Source organism: Eulemur rufifrons, chromosome 18, assembly GCF_041146395.1.
Source record: "Eulemur rufifrons isolate Redbay chromosome 18, OSU_ERuf_1, whole genome shotgun sequence".
Lineage (NCBI taxonomy): Eukaryota > Metazoa > Chordata > Mammalia > Primates > Lemuridae > Eulemur > Eulemur rufifrons.
Window position 1 is genome coordinate 61,510,465 of NC_091000.1, and position 20,746 is coordinate 61,531,210.

The 20,746-nt window shown below is 42.7% G+C and overlaps 1 protein-coding gene across 1 annotated transcript in view; it reads right to left on the bottom strand.

The window, feature by feature from the left end:
• The window catches only part of LOC138398674 (N-acetyllactosaminide beta-1,6-N-acetylglucosaminyl-transferase), a 78,132-nt gene extending 63,779 nt beyond the window's left edge, over nt 1-14,353 (bottom strand). Inside the window, exon 1 of the mRNA XM_069493107.1 lies at nt 13,072-14,353. Coding sequence (XP_069349208.1) covers nt 13,072-13,996 — 925 coding nt within the window. The 5' untranslated portion in view covers nt 13,997-14,353. The remainder of the gene's footprint in view (nt 1-13,071) is intronic.
• Nucleotides 14,354-20,746: the final 6,393 nt, after the last annotated feature.

Sequence of the window (20,746 nt, forward strand, 5' to 3'; positions counted from 1 at the left end):
CGCCTCAGCCTCCTGAGTAGCTGGGACTACAGGCATGCGCCACCATGCCTGGCTAATTTTTTCTATATCTATTTTTAGTTGTCCAGCTGATTTCTTTCCATAATTTTTTAGTAGAGAAGGGGTCTCGCTCTTGCTCAGGCTGGTCTCGAACTCCTGAGCTCAAACGATCTGCCTGCCTCGGCCTCCCAGAGTGCTCGGATTACAGGCGTGAGCCACCGCGGCTGGCCCCAACATGACTTTTCTTTCTCTCACATCCAGTCAATCAGCATTAATATTGAGAATATGCCCAGGCTAGAAACACTGTGAAATTTCTTTTCCTTTCCCTCCAACTTCTTCATTGCTCAGAAAACCATTTGGACAAACCTTTTTCTTACAGCTCCAAATTTCATCTCTTCAGCCCCCTCCTCCGGTGATCACATTTCTGCATGTTCTGAGCAGTCACAAGCAGAAGGCATGATCCAGGGTATGTCTGGCCCCAGGTTGGACTAGAATCCAAGCCCTGGCCCTTGACTAATTAACCAGGCAACTGGAAGTAATCTCAAGGGACAAAGTAGCTGTGTACCATTGTTACAGCTTCTCTTTCTGCAGAGAACAATTCACCACGCCCAAAGTACCTCTTCCTCTGCTCCCACCTGGTACAGCCGGAGCTCAGATTTCGCCCTCGTGCTTCCCGGACTCCCACCCATCACAGTCCTCACAACACCTGCTCTCCTGATTGCTCTTCGAAACTTGTTTATTTATAACCTTTCTTATGAAGGCGAGGTTGGGGATTATCCAGATGACAATATACTGACACACTATTACAAGAATTCCATCAAAATCAGTTTTACAAAAAAGTTAAATAATTGCACTGAAAATCATCCATATGGCCATTTAGATGCCGTCCCCGCTCCTGCCCACCCTGCAAGAGGGCAGAAGTGCATGGAGTGTATGGGCTCTGGCTCTGGTCGGGTTTGCCAGTAAGGGGGAAGAGAGAGGGTAGATCTCAGTTTCCTCATTAGAAAAGGGGGGAGGCATTGTAGCCCCTGGTGCCAGCTATCACTGTCACCACTCATACTTCGTGGTTCGCTGTTAAATCATCCCCTCTGTTGCCAGCGCGGCCAACTCCTTCCTCTCAGTTCCTCTCTTGCTAGTCACAGCAGCATAGCTGCATCTTTTAACCCAAGTTTGAAAGTCACAGTTCTTCTCGAAGGGGCCCTCTGTCCACAGCACTTTTTCCAACTACTGCCCACGTCAGGTCTAGAAATAGTAACAGTTTCACTATTGCTGGTCCTGGGTATTGTGATATCTCTTATAGTTTCCCTCTACTCTGCCCACACTTTCATTTATAGTTCTTTTATTAAGCCTTTCTTGATTAGCCTAATTTGACTGTGTTGTCTGTTTCTTGCTGGGGCCCTGACCAACACGATGGAATATAAAAGATAGCACTGAGAGAATACTTATAATTATTTCATGTAGATTGTCATTGGATGCTCAACCTTGTGAAGTAGGCACAATTATTATCCCCATTTTACAGATGAGCAAGTGAGACTTAAAGAGGTCCAACATATTGCTGGAGGTCAAGAAGTCGGGCAGTACTGGAGCTGGGCTTTGAATTTATATAATCAGGCTGTAATGACCATAGCTTAACTGCCTCTCAGCATGAATAAATTTATAAAGGTTTCACAATTCTTTCAGAGCTCCTTCTGTCTTCCCAAAGCTTCAGCTCAGGTGGAAGGTGTACCAGCATGTCCCAGGGTGGGACTGCAGCTGGGCACCATGGAGTTGCATAGACAGGGAATGAAAAAATAAGTGAGCATACTGAGGTTCCTGGGAGCCAGGTTTCTCACTGCTGAAGAAGAAAGTGGCAAGAATAAACCCATGTTGTTGGACTTGTGGTTATTAACATACACTTTAAAAGCTAAAATATGTGTACATGCATGTGAATGTGTGAGTATGAGAGTGTGTGAGCTGGAACGTGTGTTTGAGCATGCATGTGTGTATGGCAAGCATGTGGACATTTTGTGTATACACGTGTATATATATATTTTTCCCGGCTCTGACCCCTGAAAGAGCACAGAAGTAACAATGCCCATGCAGCAATAAACATGTCTAGTGCTCAGATTGTGATTTTTAAATACCATACTCTATTCAATAGAATCAGGGCTCCTTGGGGAAGATGGCAGACTCCAAGCCTGGGCATGTGAAGTACAAGATTAGCTTGGAATATCTTCTGTGCCAAAAACAATGATTGGGACTTGTTGAAAGGATGCAGGAGCCAACTTGAAGGGGCTCCCACTGGCCATGTCTGGGACAATTTGAGCAGCAAAGTCAGTAGAAATAGTATTGGATTGTAATCCATTAACTAAACTAGGCATCCAAGTCCCTAAGAATATATAAAAATAAAAAAACACACAGGGAGGAAGTATGGCTCTGTATTATAGTTGAATGTCAACTAATAAACCTAGAAGAAGGATGAAGTTAAGAAAAGTCATGATTTGGTAACTATCACAGTAATAACTGAGTCAGGCAAGAACTATCAATGGGTGGCAAAACTGGGGAGTGAATGTTTGATAAACGGGATATCTAAATAGTCTTAATAGTGTCTTCCCACAAATACCTACTAATTACTTAGTAATAAATACAAAATATTAACACTAACTTTTCAGTGCAGAAATTTGGCCAGGCACCATCTTAACCAAGTGATAGAAAGTTATCATCACTACGGGGCAAATCCATGTTGTGTGGAATCCACGTTGTATGGCTCCTCGGCATCGATTCTGTAGTAGCTTTGCCCGGAAGGTATAACCTGAATCTAATCATGAGGAATCATCAGACCTGCACTCCTCAAAGACAGTAAGATCTTAGAAGACAAAGACAGACTGAGAAATTGTCCCAGATTGGAGGAGACTAAGGAGAGATATGATGGCTAAGTGTAGCTCAAGACTCTATGATTTTGTTAACGTCTTTTCTCTAGCTGACTTTATTGTAAGAATACAGAATATAATATATACAACATATAAAACATGTGCTAAGTGACTGTTGATGTTATTGGTGAGGCTACCGTCAACAGTGGGCTATTAGTAGTTACGTTTTGGGGGAGTCAAAAGTTATACACAGATTTTTCAATTGTGTGGAGGGTCAGTTCCTCTAACCCCTGCATCATTCAAGGGTCAACTGCATTTGTTGGTACCTGTAAAAAAAAAAAAAAAAAAAATTGGGCAAAGCTGCTCTCAGCCAGAGGTATCTGTCTGGCCAAGGGGCTCCAACTGCCCTGGGCTTTGCCTGCTGAAAGGCTGTGGGGAGCAATATGCAGCCAACCTGTAACCTATTCCCAGCACCTTAGCACAGGCATGGGCGGAGAAGCTCAGCAACGCAGCATAAAGTGTAGCAAGAAAAGAGGCTGCCAGTGTAGGAAACAGCTTGAGAACAAGCTGTAATAAAAACACTCCACACACATTGGGAAAAGATCAAGCTGTTTCCAGCTGCCCTCAAAATTAGGCTGTGCTGGGCCCTGCAAACTTCAGAACTCCAGGTTTCTATTCTCGGGCCCCCCTCCTGTCAATAGTGACCTTTCATCGCAATGGCTTTCATTCCTAACCCTGCCTTTTCCCTTTCCCTGCAGTCTTCACTTACTGCTTGGAAGCTAGAAAGCAAGGAGAGCCTTGTGCACTGTCCCACCCCTGGCTTTTGCCTGATTTGTGCGTCTGCAGTTGCTTGAATCTCACAGACCAGGACAGAACCCTGTAAAGTCACAAGAGCAGCTAAAAACAGCTTCACATGGCTCAATATTTGAATGGAAAAATTCTGCAAGGGTGACTGATTTACCCACTATAAAAACTGTTATGATTTTTCACCAAGACTAGAAGGAGGTTAGGATTGCAACAATTATAGGAATTTCACATTCATTTCATTCCTAATAAGGAGAAAACTAGAAAGAGATACATCTGTGAATGCTCCAAGGTAAAAACAAATGAGTGTTAAATCCTGTCAGACACTGTCCTGAACTTGTGGAACTCAGTAACACGAGAATTAGCATTTAAAGCAGCAGAAATCAGTAAGGAAGCTTGAATTGGGCTGGTCTGATGTGGATTTAAACAACCCCCTCCCCCCAGTTTCTAGGGGGTCACATGTAGACAGCAGAGAAAAATGAGCTCACACAAGAACGGAGACCACAGCCAAGGGGCAAATATTGTGAAATGGAAGAAACCAAACAGTAAAAGCCACAAAGGCCCTAACAAGGGCTTCAGTACAAACCCTTCAGCTCATTGCTCACGAGCTGGGAGGAAGAGAACACAGACTAGAGAGAGGGGATGGCATTTATTAGAAAGGAGGGAGTTGATAATTACATATCAGGATTAAATGGGTTGCTTCATTTATTTTTTAGATGAGTCTTAGCTAATTGCTTTGTCACAGGATCCAGGAAGTGGAGGCACGAATGAACATTTTGCCCCTGAACTCTGTCCTTAATTCAGTGTTGAACAGTTTCACCTCCTAATTACCCCCATCTTTAATACAAATGTAATCATCTTAACACTGACATTTACTAGCTAGGTGTCCTTGGACAAGTAACACAAACTTTCCATACCTCAGTTTCCTCATAGGAATGGTAACAGTCAGTACCTAGTTCAAAGAAATAATGCCCCCAAAGCACTTAGTCCTTTTCTAAGATATACCAAAGGCCAACAAGCACATGAAAAGATGTTCGACATCATTGTTAATTAGGGATATGTAAATCAAAACCATAAGAAGATACCACTTCACACCCACTAGAAGGGCTCAAATAAAAAAGACAATAACAAGTGTTGACCAGGATGTGGAGAAATTGGAACCCTCGTACACTTGCCGGTGGGCATGCAAAATGTTGCAGCCCTTTGGAAACCAGTGTGGCAGTTCCTCAAAATGTTAAAACACAGAGTTACCACATGGATCAGCCATTTCACTCGTGGTATCCACCCAGGAGAAATGAAACATGTGTTCCCACAAAGACTCATTCAGGAATGTTCATAACAGCATTATTCATAATAGTCAAAAGTAGAAACAACCCAAAATGTCCATCAATGGATGACTGAATAAACAAATGTGGTATATCCATACAATGGAACCGTATTCATGCATAGGAGTGTGAAGTACTGATTCATGGTACCATATGGATGAACCTCCAAAAGAAGATGGTAAGTAAAAGGAGGCAGAAAGGAAAGAACATATATTGTATGATTCAATTAATATGAAATGTCCAGAAAAGGCAAATCCGTAGACACAGAAAAGTAAGGGTTGGGTGTGGAAATGGGAAGTGGCTGTAAATGAGCGTGAGGTTTCTTTTTGAGGTGATAAAAATATTCTAAATTAGATTGGGATCATGGTTGCACAAGTCCAAATATGCTAAAAATCATTAAATTGTACACTTAAAATTAGTGAATTTTATGGTATGTAAATTATACCTCATAAATTTTGTGGTATGTAAATTATACCTCAATAAAGCTGTTACCTTTGGGGGAGAAAAGATAATTACTCCAGTGCCTGGCATTGTAAAAATTTATGTGATGGTGGTGATTTATACGCCCTCAGGAAAGGTTTTCTAGTGCCTAACACGGGGCTCAAAACATGGCTGTGACTCTGTGGATCTACTGTAGGCTCTGTCAGTGACTTAGATGGTAGAAAATGTCTGGAATTGTATGAAAGGTTTATTTTATACTAGCAACATACCGTGAATTTAAATTCAATCCAACACCAAGCCCTGTGTGGGTTGAGGCTCTGAGGTTCTGTTTTCTGTCAGTACCAACAGATAACTAAACCACAAACCCGAACAGGAAGATAACGGCTATCAGTGAAGTGAAAACAGCACCTGGGGCAGAGAGGAGGAACGTTAGCTCTGCCTGGGAAAAGGGGGTTGTCGAAGATCTCTGAGCACAACTCAGCTGGGCCCTCAAAGATAACTGCGATTTTTCCAGGCAGAGAAAGGCCTAGGGGAAAACTGGCATAAAGGCAAAGAGGTCTGTTTGGGGAATAATAATTATGCAGGGAATTCAAGTCAGAGCTAAATAAACCACTTTACATTTTCTGGATATTTTAAATCGAAGCCTCTCAGGGCCAAAATTACTCTGGCAAAATTCCTTTAGTTCTTGATTTCACTTTTCTAGACCTGAACTAAAACATACCAACTTCAATCCTGAAAACGCTGAAGGAGGTAATTTACACTGACCTTAGCAATCAGATGACCGATTCCCACAGGTCAGCCACGCTCCCAAGCGCTTTCTAATGGATTTAGTCAATGTGGCAAAGGATGCCTGCCCCTTGGGAAAGCGGGTGGGGGTGGGGAGTGGGGGGTTAAGATTCCTGCCCTGAGGACTGCTTGAAAGCTGAGCCAGAATTGAAAAATCATAAAATAAACTTTTTGCAAAGCTGAAGGAGAATTTTCTTTGTTTGCTAAGAACGTTTCATCCAACAAGGAAAACAGTACTCTGTTTCTGTCCCATTCCTTTGCTGCTCCGCTCAATGCGATAACGGAGCCCCTCTCAACAATGAGGCTGGCTGGTCATCCAGTTCACATCCTCACATGTGGGTGCATGGGGTGGCGAGGGGGGCAGGGGCCAGTAGAGAGACCGAGAGCCACACAACGGTTAAGACGCAATAGAGGAGGCCCTACGAGAGAAGAAAGAATAACTAGATCTTGATGAGAACGGATTAGAACGAGCAGCAAAGGTAAAGAGCTTTCCAGAACAAAGGGACAGCATACAGCATGTACAAGGTTGTGGAGGCCATTTGTCTCCAGACCAGTCTAAAGGGACAGAAGGTTGGCAAGGTGAGAGGCTTTTAACTAGCCACAGAATGCCACTTCCTAGTACAAGACTGTACACAGGTGACATGGCCAGGAAAAGCTATAGCTGAGGGGACCTCTGTGGCCACACACCCAATTTCTAACAAAAACGTATACCTCGTACTTTCAAAGCCAAATGTTTCTGGGTTTTGTTTTGTTTTTAGTTGCACATATAATTTTTAGAACACTAACACTAAAAAGCTCAGAAATCAACATCCGAGAAGTTCACGTGTTCCCTGTCCCTTTTAACATTTAGTAAGTTCCCACAGTGTGCCAGGCACAGTTCTTGTACTTTCTAATCCTTCCAAGAGTCCTACAAGGAGTTATTTTATCCCCAGGATATAGATGAGGAATTAGGCTTGGTGAAATGAGGCATCATGCCCAAAGTAAAAGAGACTGTAGGTGAGCGAGTCAGGCTTTAACTCAGGCCCGTCTGCTTCTAAATCCCGTGAGCGTGAGCTACCCTCTGACTCTAGAGAGTGGACGGATCTTTAGATTATTTTTTCAACCCATTCACCAGTCCACTTACATCTAAAATGCATTCTCATTGACGACCACTGACTCTAGCTCAGTTGGGCCCATCTCTTATTTTTTTCCTTCCATTCAATCTACTTTTAGCTTCCTCCATATAAAATTAAGGTAGGTCACCATAGGAAGAGATGCTATGTTTTGGTCTTAAAAAAAATTGCTGCCTAAAGGGGCAACAAAATCTTAACACAGGGTCACGTCTCAGGTTATTTCTCAGAGATCCCAGAAGGTGGTGTAATTAACGAAGAAAACGTGTTTATATCACCATTATTATGGAAACCATTTTTGTGGAAGTGTACAATGCATATGAATCAACTAAACTACATATTGGGATAATTTCTGATTTGGAGAAATTATAATCTTTTTTAAAAAAAACACTAAAATGTCAAAATCTCCAGTATTACTCAGTTCTACTGCATCACTTTGTAACTTCCGGCCGCTAAGCCTGTCATTTCATAATTTAAACTTAAACATATTTAACTTAAAACATATGAGATACTGAATTTCTAGGTATCCTGAGTCCTATATCCTATTAGTATTTAACTTCAAGGTGACATAGGTATGAACTATCTTCTTAAGAGTAAAGAACTAGGAAAGAATACAGTCCCTGACAGACAATGGTTCAACTTATGACTTTTTGACTTTATCGTGGTGCAAAAGCAACATGCGTCCAGTAGAAACTGTAGTGTGAATTTTGGCGTTTCCCCTGGGCTAGCCGTATGTGACAAGATACTCTCTCTTGGTGGGGGCGGCAGCAGTGGGCCACAGCTCCCAGTCAGCCACATGGTTACAGGGCAAACCACTGATACTGTACTCCAGTGTCCTGTATTCAATAAACTACATGAGATATTCAACACTTTTTTTACAAAATAGGCTTTGTGTTAGATGATTTTGCCCAACTGTGGGCTAATGGGAGTGTTCCGAGCACGTTTAAGGTAGGCTGGGTAAGCTATGATGTTTGTTAGGTTCAATGTATGAAATGTATTTTCAGCTTGTGATATTTCCAACTTATGATGGGTTTATCAGGACATAACCTCATCAAAAATTGAGGAGTATCTGTAGTCCAGCTTAGCTGGGGAAGGAGAAAGAAGAAAGTAAGGCTAGGGCGTGAGCCACGGAATGCCCAAAGAACCAACCCAGGGACTAGTGAGGGAGGGAAGACAATGGTTAGATAAGTCCACTCGCAGGTTAAACCCTCCCCCTCTTCTAGGAAAGCTATAAAACTAATGCCACTGATTTTTTGATAGTCTATAAACGGTGAAGTCTGCTGGGCCATTTACCACCTTCCCAAGAGACTGTGTTTTCTCAAAAAGAACAACTCACTGATTTCCTTTCCTAGGAGTTGACAAGGATTGGTATTTGTGGCAGATATGACAATGGAGATGGTTCAAGCCAAGCTAATAGTACAATTTACCCCCGCCCAAATTTTCCTCCCCTGCATGTCTGTCCGTACTCACCGTGTCTCAGAAGCTCTGTGAGCATGATTGGCTTGAGAACATAAATTCCCTCTGGACATGGTAAGGTCACAGCCACATATCTGAGCCTCAAGTTTGAGTTCCCAAGACCACCTTGATTCAGACCTGCCCTCCTCTGTGCCCACAGCTACATCTCTCAGGATCCCAGCACCTGGCACCTCCGCGTTGCATTTTTACACGTATGGGGACTGATGAGATACACTGGTCTCAAATAGTGACAAAGAGGCCAGTGTGGACTCTACAGCAAATGGAAATGCAATAAGCCTCCCATATCAAGGGCTCAAGGGGAAGTGCATGCTCAGAATGCCAGCAGGGCTCATCCACAGGCTGGTTCCAAGGGGAGCAAATGGGAAGTAGACAGGGCCTGTCTTCCAGGCTTACAATCTCCAGATATCTTCCTTTTTCTACTCCTTTCCCTCTGGGAGCCTTGGCATTCCTCTTCCTCCCATCCCCAACAAAGCCTGCTCTCAGGAAAGGCTCTTTTCTCCTTCATTCTTATTTTAATGCAAGTTTGAAATAAACTCCCATGGAGTTGTATTAGAAATACTCCTTTGTAGCAAGTGAAGCAGAACTCATGGGTCAATTCTGAAATCTTTAAATCCAAGAAACACATGAGCAACAAAACAAACCCACTGCATGTCCACATCCCAGGCAGAACCATCCAGCCCAAATGACCACTAGCTCAGAAGGAAAGTAGGAGGTGAGTGAACATGCACCTTGGGCCTATAAAGGGTTCTTTTCCCTGGGGAAACCATCCACAGCTGAGTCAGACAATAAACTAGAAGGATGCCATCTCGTTGCCTGGATTAAGGAGGAGGAGTGGGGAAAAGATGGAAGGAGGGAGAGGAAGAAGGGAGAGCAGGAAGCCCATATTTCACAACAGCCAATGAAGTTCATTGGACATCCTTAAGGCCACATGTGAACTTCCTTTCTGCAACACGTTCCTCCTCCTGGGCACCTTCACCTCGGTAGGCCACACACAGAGTCTCATCCTCTGAGGCCTCCAGAGGACCTGCCACTTCGTAAGGGGCTTATTACATACAGGAGATGGACCACGTTTTGTTTCATTATTTTAAACCACGTGAGCTTGCCACCCTGGCCACCCACGGCTGACTGGACAACTGGGGGCCTACGTGAAGGGCCGCAGTCCGTGCAGAGGTGCTGTGGCATGAGAACAGGGACACTCACTGTACAATGGCTACATGGCCCAAAGCGGGACTCTCTGGGAATGTGGGAACGAGACAGAGAGGAATTGCTGTCAACAGGGCAGCACAGAAATTGGCAGGCACACGGTGAAGACCTAGAAAGGAGAAGCCACGACTAGAGGATCCCATGGGCAAACGGAAGCTCTGAAGCAGAGGCCAAGAGTTTCAGATGAGCTAGAAGGAGCAGGCGAAACAAAATCAGCAGCGATGGAGACTCAGAGCCGAGTGCGGCCGGCTCCTCGACGCTGCCAGGGCGGCAGGGCTCGGTCTGCCCGTCGCACCCAGAGCAGCGTTCCTACCTGCCTGTCTGTGACTGCAGCCCCTGGCCACAGGCAGAAGTGTTACTGTGGATATTTTGAGTAAAATAAAATACATTATTCAAATCCATTTCACCCTTCAGCTCATGGCTCACGAGCTGGGAGGAAGAGAACACAGGCTAGAGAGAGGGGATGGGGTTTTATTAGAAAGGTGGAGTTGCTGTCATTCGATTCTTAAAAAGAGCAGGAATTGTATGGTTTGCATAAAACTATATAAAAGGGATCTAATCACAGTAATTACATATCAGGATTAAATGGGTTGCTTTATTTTTTAAATGAGTCTTAGCTAATTGCTTTGTCACAGGATCCAGGAGGTGGAGGCACGAATGAACATTTTGCCCCTGCACCGTGTCCTTAATTCAGTGTTGAACAATTTCGTCTTCCAGTTGACCCCACTTTTACGACAAGTGTAATCATCTTGACACTGGCACTTACTAGCTTGGTGTCCTTGGACAAGTAACACAAACTTTCCACACCTCAGTTTCCTCACAGGAGTTGTAACAGTACCTAGTTCAATGAAATAATGCCCCCAAAGCACTTAGTCCTTTTCTAAGAAGATATTTTCTTTTAATGTGGCTCCTAGAACATCTAAAATTACATATTTGGCTCACATTATGGTATTCCTATTGGGCAGTGTTGTTCTAGTTTCCCATGAGACCATTTCAGCTGTGCAGGGTTTTTTTTTTTCCCCCTGGCCCAATTCCTTTTTTGAGAATCCTAATAATAAGACCCCAATCACTGCAATCAACTAGAACAATCTCAAAATGCCCCCCCCACCCCTATACATGAACTAGGAAGTCCCTCACAACAGAAGTGACCCGGATTTCCACATAGCAGGAGCCACGTAAGCTTCTAGTTCCCTTATCTCCTCCCTCAGACCTGTCCCAGGCCCAGCAAGAGTTGCAGGACCAGTCAGGGTCCTCTGACAAGGATCCTCCACTCACATGACACAGAAACTATTTCAGGGGCTAACTCCTGGAAGTTTCTGAAAGACATGAATCAGCACATTTGTCGTCTATTGCTTTACTGATCTGTCACAGCTAATGAGGGATGTAAAAATCCGGTTTCAATAGATCCAGTAAATCTAGTTGAGACGTCAGGGTGTTACCCTTCAGTTTCTGTCCGATAAATTCACTGGAGTCATGGACTGTCAGAGTGGGAAGAGACTCAGAGATCCTCGTCCAGCCCATGAGGTCTCCCCTCCAGGTCCTCCCCGGCCCTGCTTGCCTTGGGTTTGCTCCCCCTCAGGAGGCCCCCCCCTTCCATCCCAGCTCCACGGCTTCTGGCCTCCCACCCGCTGGCCCTAGATTCTTCTTCCAAAACACAGAATTGGTCTAATTTCTCTTTCAGGAGCAAATCTTTTAAGTAGGTGAAAAATGATCCCTCTTCAAGTCTTTTTCAGATCAAATATCCTTTTTGTCTGTCTTGGTTCTTTCTTAAGAAAAAGAAAAAAGTGGAGTTTGGCCTTTTAACCTTCTTGGCTATTCTCTTTGGGATCTGCTTTGTCAATGTCTCCCCGTACAGTAGAGTCTATGTCACGCTGTAAGTAACTCACAAGAGAGAAGTGGGGCTTTCACTTCCCTTCCTCTGGGCACCATAGTTTATTTAAATAGCTCTGTGCGTCTCTCACCTGACTTTCTCGAGTCCCGATTTCTCTTTACCATTACAGTACGTCTTCTGGCTCTGAGAAAATCACCGACTTATAAATATTTCTAAGTCTATGAAGCTTTGTATACCAACATCTAAAACAAGCATCTGCAGAGGTTCACGCCTGGCTGTTCCTGAGGCTCACCCAGAGGCTGTGAAAATACCACTGGCTGGGTCCAACCCAGGCAGGAAGCCCCTCCGGGAAGTGGGCCGGCCTTAGGTATTTTTAGGAGCTCCAGGTGATTGTAATATGCACCAGGTTTGACCTGCCCATCTAAAGAGACCATGAATCTCTTTCTCACGTTGATTCCAGTTACTTTTCCCCTTGAACTGTGAGGCTGAATTTTGATTTTGAATTCAACTAGCAAAACTAAGTAGGTTCACCGTAAACAACTTGAGCTTATTCAAATCATTTGGAACTTGGACTGAAGGAGAGGTGGAGTTATAATAATTTAGTAACAACTGAGATTTAATCAAAAGTCAACTTAAAAAGAACATCAGTCAGGCTTAGGAGACCCATAAGTTTATAATTGGTGCATTCACTTATTAGCTATGTGTTTTGTTTCAATTCCAGGAAAAGAACTTGAAAATGAAGAATTTAAAAAGTTTTATCCTGCTCCCATTTTAAAAGGATGGGAGCTTCAACAGGGGCAAAAATGTTATTAAAATGTTCAAATTGCCATTCAAATTTTATTTATAATATTTATTCCTGATTTTAAGTGTCATTACACTCAAAGGAGAATTAGGCTTAATTTTTCATTCATATGGCCAGTGTTCCCTCAATCTTTTGCCCCGGCTCACTCACTTGGTGTGGGTCTGTGCACCCTGAAAAGCAGCTTGGTAAATCAGCAAAATCAAATCGGACAGTCGACTTTCCACCTCTACTCTGTTAATTGCTAGACCTCAGTTTTCTCATCTGTAAAATGGACATGAGTTGTATCTTCCACTCTGTGAACAGAGCTATGGTGAATTTTTTTTTTTAACGTTTGAAACTGCAAAGACGTTTGATTGTTAATTTCTTTTTACTCTTTTCTAAGCAGTTTATTTAATATTAACCACACAATGTTTATTCATTAAAAACAAAAGTTAAGAGACATACATACCAGGAATCCTATTGAGTGTTACCCAGAAGTGTTCGTCGGGGCTGTAGGTGTCCTTGGACCAGGAGAGTAAGTCAAGTGCCTGCTGGTCTTGGAGGACAAAGTTGGCAAACTCCCTTGTGAGAGCCACATAGGCGGTGCCAAAGTAAATGGTCATATTGTGAGGAGGAGGACTTTTTAATTCTGTTGTTTTAAGCACATAGGAGTTTCTGTTGTCTAATAATTCTCGGTGGACATATTTAGTCCGTCCGATTGCGTGATCAGGGGGCAGCACCCCTGGGGTAATGTTTTTCCCTTTAAATCCTTTCAGATACTGAACAATTTCCCTGTTGGTTTTCAGGGGGAAGTCTTGCCCACAGGTGTTGATGGCGTACTTCCAGGGAACCTCGGAGGCTACAAGGTCTTGCAGGCAGTTCAGGTCGGCCTGGAGCCTGGAAATTCCACCGTAGACAACTGGCTCCATCTTGGAAGCCAGAAAAGCATTTGGGAAGCAGCTCAGCAATTGTTTCACTGCGTCTTTAAATGCATCCATGGCCTTCTTATCCAGGTGCACACAGTAGACATTTTGGGGCATATAAATTGCCCTAAAGAGTCGCTCAAAAGTGCCAAAGTCTTTGTGGATGGTCACTGTGTAAGCCAAAGGAAATGCAGCCTCTTCTTCAGAGAGTGTTTCTGTTATGTAATGACTTTGAACCGTGTACTCATAACAGGTAGATTCATCAAGAGTAGTTTTCAATCCATTTTCTGTTGAGTAAAAAACCTTCCCCTTAAAAATTTGATGACAGGCTTCTGCTAATAGGGAAGCATTGGACAGAGCTGCCCTCAGAAAACGTTTATTCTCCCATAACTCACTATTGTAAACAAAGACAAAAATCAGAGCAGTAATAAGAGACACGCTGAAAAGACAGTGCTTCCAAGAACCCATCATTCAAAACCAGGAAATGAGTAAAATGTCTCTTGAGGTATGATCGGAGTGTGGATAGATTTAACTTACATTTTCTCCAGCATCCAAAATCATCCTCTCCATAGATGCAGCTGTGATCGGCTGTCCTGTGCCCTCCCGGTTGACGGTTCTTGCCCTTTTTCTTTCTTCCTTCCCTTTTCATTTACCGCTATGTTGCATTTTCACTTTCCGTCGACACATTTCTGAAGTGGCTCCTTTGCGTTGGCTCTGTCCTGTCTCCTGCTAATCTGTCACCTGTTTCTACACGAAAGCAAGTTGCCTCAGGGAGGTTCTGGCTCCAGTGGGTCCACCTGTCGGCACAGTGAAATAACTGGTGGGTGCGGTGACCATTCTGCAAGTCTTTGCTCTGGGACTTCAACCCCAGCTTCTTCTCCCAGCCAAAGGCTGGTAACTGTGTCAGCTCCCCGGCTTCCTGTTAATCATTGCACTGAACTGACTGAGTTTGTTTGCTTAAACGGCACTGCCAAGTTAAAAGCTTCAGTTCGAAGCATGTGAATACCGCCTGGAGAGAGATTCTGTCAATAAATATGTAGTGCTTAAAAATAAATCGCTTAACTGTCTTTCTCCACATACATCCCCCCTCTCCATGTTGGCTGCGCATGTTATCAAGAATCGCATATGACTGGCTGTTGGACCAAATTCCTTCCAGAACTTAATTTTCTCTGCTGCTTGGGAAGGTCCTTTAAAAGGCACATTAATTAGCAAGCTTACCTCACCATCTAAATCGCTGCACAAAGGGATCCGGCACTCTGATGAATAAAGGCTAACTTCTTTTTAAAAATACCAGAAGAACTAATAGCCTATTGTGACCCCAAAATTGCATAGAGGCTAAAATTAGTTAATGTCAAATTTATTTCATTCTGTCCCACGCAGGATACAGGCAGAGCACCCTGATGCCTCAGTTTTGGATGTTCCCAAACTTAAGGAGAGAGGCTCTTAGATTCAGACTTATAAATATGTTAAAGGGAGTTTTTGTATCCATAAAAAATGAGAATAATTTTACCATCCATAGGTCAATCATGAGATTAAAATGAGATAACATACAGAAAGAGTTAATCACCGTGTCTAGGAACACATGGGGCTGAAAAAGAAGAGACATAACTGTACGAGAGTAAAGAAGCCCATTTACACACACACACACACACACACACACCCGTCCCTACAGTCGTTCTTCAAAGAAATGACACAATACGGCCTCTCCTTTGAAATCTTGTTGCTTCTCCCTTCCTCCCTCCTCAGGAGCCCACACCAATTAGATTATACATCTAGAACAGCACTAATGAGTCTTGCAGTATTTGGTAGTTAGCTGCACAGGATGCGAATGTGCGTCCCGTTGGTGCTGAGCTCACGTGTTCCTGTTAGTAGCTCCCAGTACTGTCTGTACACAGCAGACAATCAAATATTTATTGATTGACGCTCAAGCTCTCATTTCTTTGTTTCCAGGATCACATTAGTAAGAGATTCCAGGTAATTCTGGTTTGCAGGAGACGTATATTTGTATCTTTGAATGCGATACATTCAACATACCTACTTTTTCAATATATCTTATTAATTATAAGACCATATAATATTACAGTTTGTAAACAGTGTTTCTACATCCTGCACTTTTTGTAAATACGGTGTTTTCATGTCCTGTACTTTCATTTTCCTTCTGCCCATAGACAGACACATTTTGATTTTATTAAGAACACAGGAAGGCGTAAGTTAACATCCTGCTTTCTGCACTTTCCATAGCATTACTTGGGCTTCATTGGGCGTTGTCTTCACAATCATTACTTTAGAACATTAGACTGGAATTATTATTGGTTTTTTTTCTCTACCTCAGCTGGAAGCTAATGGGTTTCTTTGTTTGGTGGGGTTTTTTTTTGAGATGGTCTTGCTCTGTCACCCAGGCTAGAGTACAGTGGCATCATTATAGCTCACTGCAACCTCAAAATCCTGGGTTCAAGTGATTCTCCTGCCTCAGCCTCCCAGGTAGCTGAGACGATAGGCACATGCCACCATGCCTGGCTAATTTTTCTATTTTTTTATAGAGATGGGGTCTTGCTCTTGCTCAGGCTGGTCTCAAACTTCTGAGCTCAAGCGATCCTCTTGTCTCAGCCTCCCAGAGTGCTAGGATTACAGGGATGAGCCACCGTGCCCTGCCTGAAAGCTAATGTATTAATATCAATGAGACGGTTGCCAACTGTTTCACATGCATCAGGAGCCCAGGAAAGGATGACAAGAAAGGACCCAGGTAAAATTCTTGGGGTCAGTCTTTAGTTCTTAAAAGTCAGATTCCATAGCATGATTCAAGTGCAGCCAGTCTCATCCATAGAACCCCCAAAATAGAATTCAATCAACCCAAATATCTATTTCCTTATCTTTCATGTGTCTATCTAGAATTCTCTTGAACAAATCACTCCTTCAATACAGTAGTCATAAAAAGTAATCTTAGCTGCCTCCTTAGCACAGTAGGCAGCACATCAGTCTCATAAAAAGCAATCTTTTCTGAAATGACTAAAATTTCTCAATTTTTGTTTTATTTTTAATATCCCTCTAGGTAGTCCAATCAAATGAAATTGACTACAAGGATGATTAAATGAAGACACCAATGCCTAATTACGCTTGTCTAAACTAGCCAAGTAATTTTTACAGTCCTTTCTCCTAATTTCTCCAGATAATTACATCAGCTCTACCTTTGTTTATTTTGGTTATCACCTTGTTCTTGGCCCAGTTCTATCCCTCCAGACATTGCAGGCATAGAAGCATCTAAAATAATTTGCCTGCTCTTTGAATTTACAGCTCACTGGGTTTCGTTACAGGGTGACGGAACATTTGCATTTTGTGCCTTGCTGCAGTGCAGTCTTTACTTGTACCTCACCTGAAATGATACAAGGGTCCTTGGATTTTGAGCTCTGGAAACATGAATGATTATTTAAAATAATATCTTTGGCCGAGCACAGTGGATCACACCTAATCCTAGCACTTTGGGAGGCCAGATGGGAGGATTGCTTGAGGCCAGGAGTTTGAAACCAGCCTGGGCAACAGCAAGTCCCCGTCTTTACAAGAAAATTTTAAAAATTAGTCAGGTGTGGTGGCAAGCTCCTGTAGCCCCAACTATTTGGGAGGCTGAGGCAGGAGGATCACTTAAGCCTGGGAGCTGGAGGTTGGAGTGAGCTATGATGATGCCACTGCACTCTAGCCCCGGTGACAGAGTGAAACTCTGTCTCAAAAATAAATAAATTAATTAATTAATTAAAATATCATCTTTGACAATTCTAGACATTTTTAAAAGAATTAGTATGAACCCATTTTCTTTTTCATCAACCCAGCGCTATCTGATGCTTTTACTCTTTCTTGGTGGACTCATGGGAAATGCTGGCTCTCCTGACCCTCTGGCTTTCCTGCTGCCCCTTGGCAATCTACCACTGCTTGTTCTTTAAAATTCTGAGCATTTTGCTGTGGCATTTGTGTGAAATAACAAGAGGGGATAGTTGTGAGTGCGTGGCCAAAAAAGAACTGAGATTGTTCAATCCAGCTTGAACATTAGATCAAAATTAGTACCCTCAATTCTAAATTGAAGGCAGTGATCAGGTGGGATGAAGAATTCTGAACAAATTGGGAAGCAGTACAGACCTGCAGTTTGGTCACCCAATAAATGGCAGGGTGCCCATTATGTTCAATCTCTAATTGCTCAATTCTCCACAACACATACTCTTATAAATTCTCACTCTAGGACATAAACTAATTTTTATTGCTCTAAGATAACTGCACTTAGAGTTTACTCTCAACAACTGATTACAGAAAGAGGAGCAGAAAAATAGCTTTCCTATCTATGACCTGAGGCCAATTTTCCTCACCTTAATTATTCATGGACCATATGACAAATGCCCAAAATGCTTTTCACATATTCATTTTATCATGACATCACCTCTATGCCCAAGTTAGAAACCAGAGAGGCCAAAGGAAACTCTCTCAGTATCTACAAAAGCCTGGTGAGGTCTCAGAGAAAGAACAGCTTGGATTAAATTGTTTTTTTTTTATTATTTCAGCTTATTATGGGGGTACAAAAGTTCAGGTTATGTATATTGCCCATGCCCCCCCATCCCCCCAAGTCAGAGCTTCAAGCGTGTCCATTCCCCAGACAGTGCGCATCGCACTCATTGTGTAGGCATACACCCGTCCCCTCCCCCCACCCCCCACATCTGTCCGACACCCAGTTGGTGTTATTCCCAAATGTGCACTTAGGTGATGATCAGGGAAACCAATTTGCTGGTGAGTACATGTGGTGCTTAGTTTTCCATTCTTGGGATACTTCTGTGGTATATGTATACCATGGAGTATTACTCAGCTATAAGAAATAACGGTGATATAGAATCTCTTTTGTTCTCCTGGAGAGAGTTGGAACCCATTCTATTAAATTGTTTTTTTAATCTCAAGTGCATTTTGTCCTTTTTAGCTATTTCAGCTGTACTCCTGTCCTCTCCCTTCTCTTTCTATTTATTACTGTCGTATTCAGCACCCTGTTTTATCCTCATGCATGTTTCTTTAGAATGATATGCAACGCCTTCAACCAACAAGGCTTAAATAGTGTTGTTAAAAAGAGCCCTGGATTACATGTCAAAAAGTCCAGGTGAACCAAGGCCACTCTTGACAAGCCTGGAGCCCTTGAGCAAGTCATTTGACCTCATACCTCACAGCTTCCTCTTTTTTTTTTTCTCTTAATAAAGGTTTGATTTTATTTCAAGTGCAATGAAAAGCCCTGGAGAGTTTTAAATAAGGAGGTAATGTGGTTTTTAGGTTTTTTAAAAAATTGTATTGTTTTAAATTTTTAAAATTTCAGAATATTACAGGGGTATACACACTTTGGTAACATAATTTGCTTTTGTACAGTTTGAGTCAAAGTTATAAGTGTGCCCTTCAACCAGATAGTGTTCATTGTACCCATTAGGTGTGAATTACCCAATCCCTCCTCCCACCTCCCACCTTCTTAATTTTCGTTGAGTTTTACTTCCATATGTGCACATAAATGTTGATCAATTTGTTCCATTTTAGTGTTGAGCACATTCTGCACAGCCAAGGACACAATAAATAGAGCAAATAAATAACCTACAGAATGGGAGAAAATATTTGCATGCTACATATCCGATAAAGGGCTGATAACCAGAACATACAAAGTACTCCAAGCAAATAAGCTAGAAACAAATCAAACAACCCCATTAAAAAGTGAGCAAAAGACATGAAGAGAAACTTTACAAATGAAGAAAGACTAATGGTCAACTAACACATGAAAAACTGCTCAGCGTCTCTAATCATCAGGGAAACGCACATCAAAACCACAAGAGATATCACTTAACTCCAGTAAGAATGGCTCCTATCAAAAAGCCCCAAAACAAAAGAAGCTGGCATGGATGCAGAGACATAGGAACACTCATACACTGTTGCTGGGACTGCAAACTAGCACAACGTCTATGGAAAGTAGTATGGAGATACCTCAAAGAACTAAAAATAGACCTACCATTTGATCCAGCAATCCCACTACTAGGTATTTACTTACCCAAAGAAAAAAAAGACATGTCATAAAAAAGACACTGGCACTCGAATGTTTATAGCAGCACAATTCACAATCACAAAGATGTGGAAACAACCAGGTGCCTATCAATACGTGAGTAGATTAATAAAATGTGGTGTATATATATATATATATATATATATATATCATGGAGCACTACTCAGCCATAAAAAAGGTGATCTAAGTATCTTTTGTAACAACCTGGATGGAACTGCAGACCACTCTTCTAAGTGAAGTACCATAAGAATAGAAAAGCAGCTTCCTCTTCAGTGAATCTGAGAAAACAATCCCTAAGGATCTCGCAGGCAGGAGGGGACTCTGCAGTGTCTCCGGGCCTCTAATTCCCAACTTTGGCTCCCTTCCTAGCCAGGTCACCACACCTCTGAGTCCTGGTCCCTCAACTCCAAAGTCAAGATAACATCAATCTCTGGGCTGTGCTGCGAAGATACCTAAAGGACCCAGCACAGGGCTGGCCAGAGACATCAGAGCAGATTTTAGACCTTGAGGGAAAGCCTTGGGAAAGCAAAGAGTAAGCAGAGAAATGGGGTGGGTTGTGACAGTTTAACATAAAGTAGCTGGAAACAGAGTAACAGTGAAAGGCAAGAGAAAGTTGGTCTTTTTAAAATCAATTAAATAACAGTGGAGGCCATGCAAGGCTGAGGCAAGAGGCTGACAGGTAAACAGTAGCTCAGGGCTAGGCAGAGTCTGTTCCTCAAAGGTACTTTCCAGTTGCATTTGCACAGGATAAGATACCTGGCAACCCCAGGGTTTCAATGCCAAGTGCTGGAGAGAACCTCATTTGTTTTAGCAGCCTAACTTTTCTCTGTTGCAGAAAGGTATCCTGGAGTTGGAGTTTGGGTGTGTTTTATAGGTTGGGATTATGGGGAGAAGGTAGAACAGGAATCTAATCCCAGGGCCCCAGTTGTATTCTTTCACCTTTCTGGATTTCTGCTCTTTCCTTCCTCTCAGCTATTTCTTGGAAAGCATTTTGAAGTTATAGGTGATAAAAATCACTGCTATAGGTAGGGTTTTACATGGGAGATCTTGAGCTTGGATCATTAAGAAAAACATTATGAAAGAATGTAGTGGCCAGGCATGGCGGCTCATGCCTGTAATCCACGTACTTTGGGAGGCCAAAGCCAGAGGATAGCTTGAGCCCA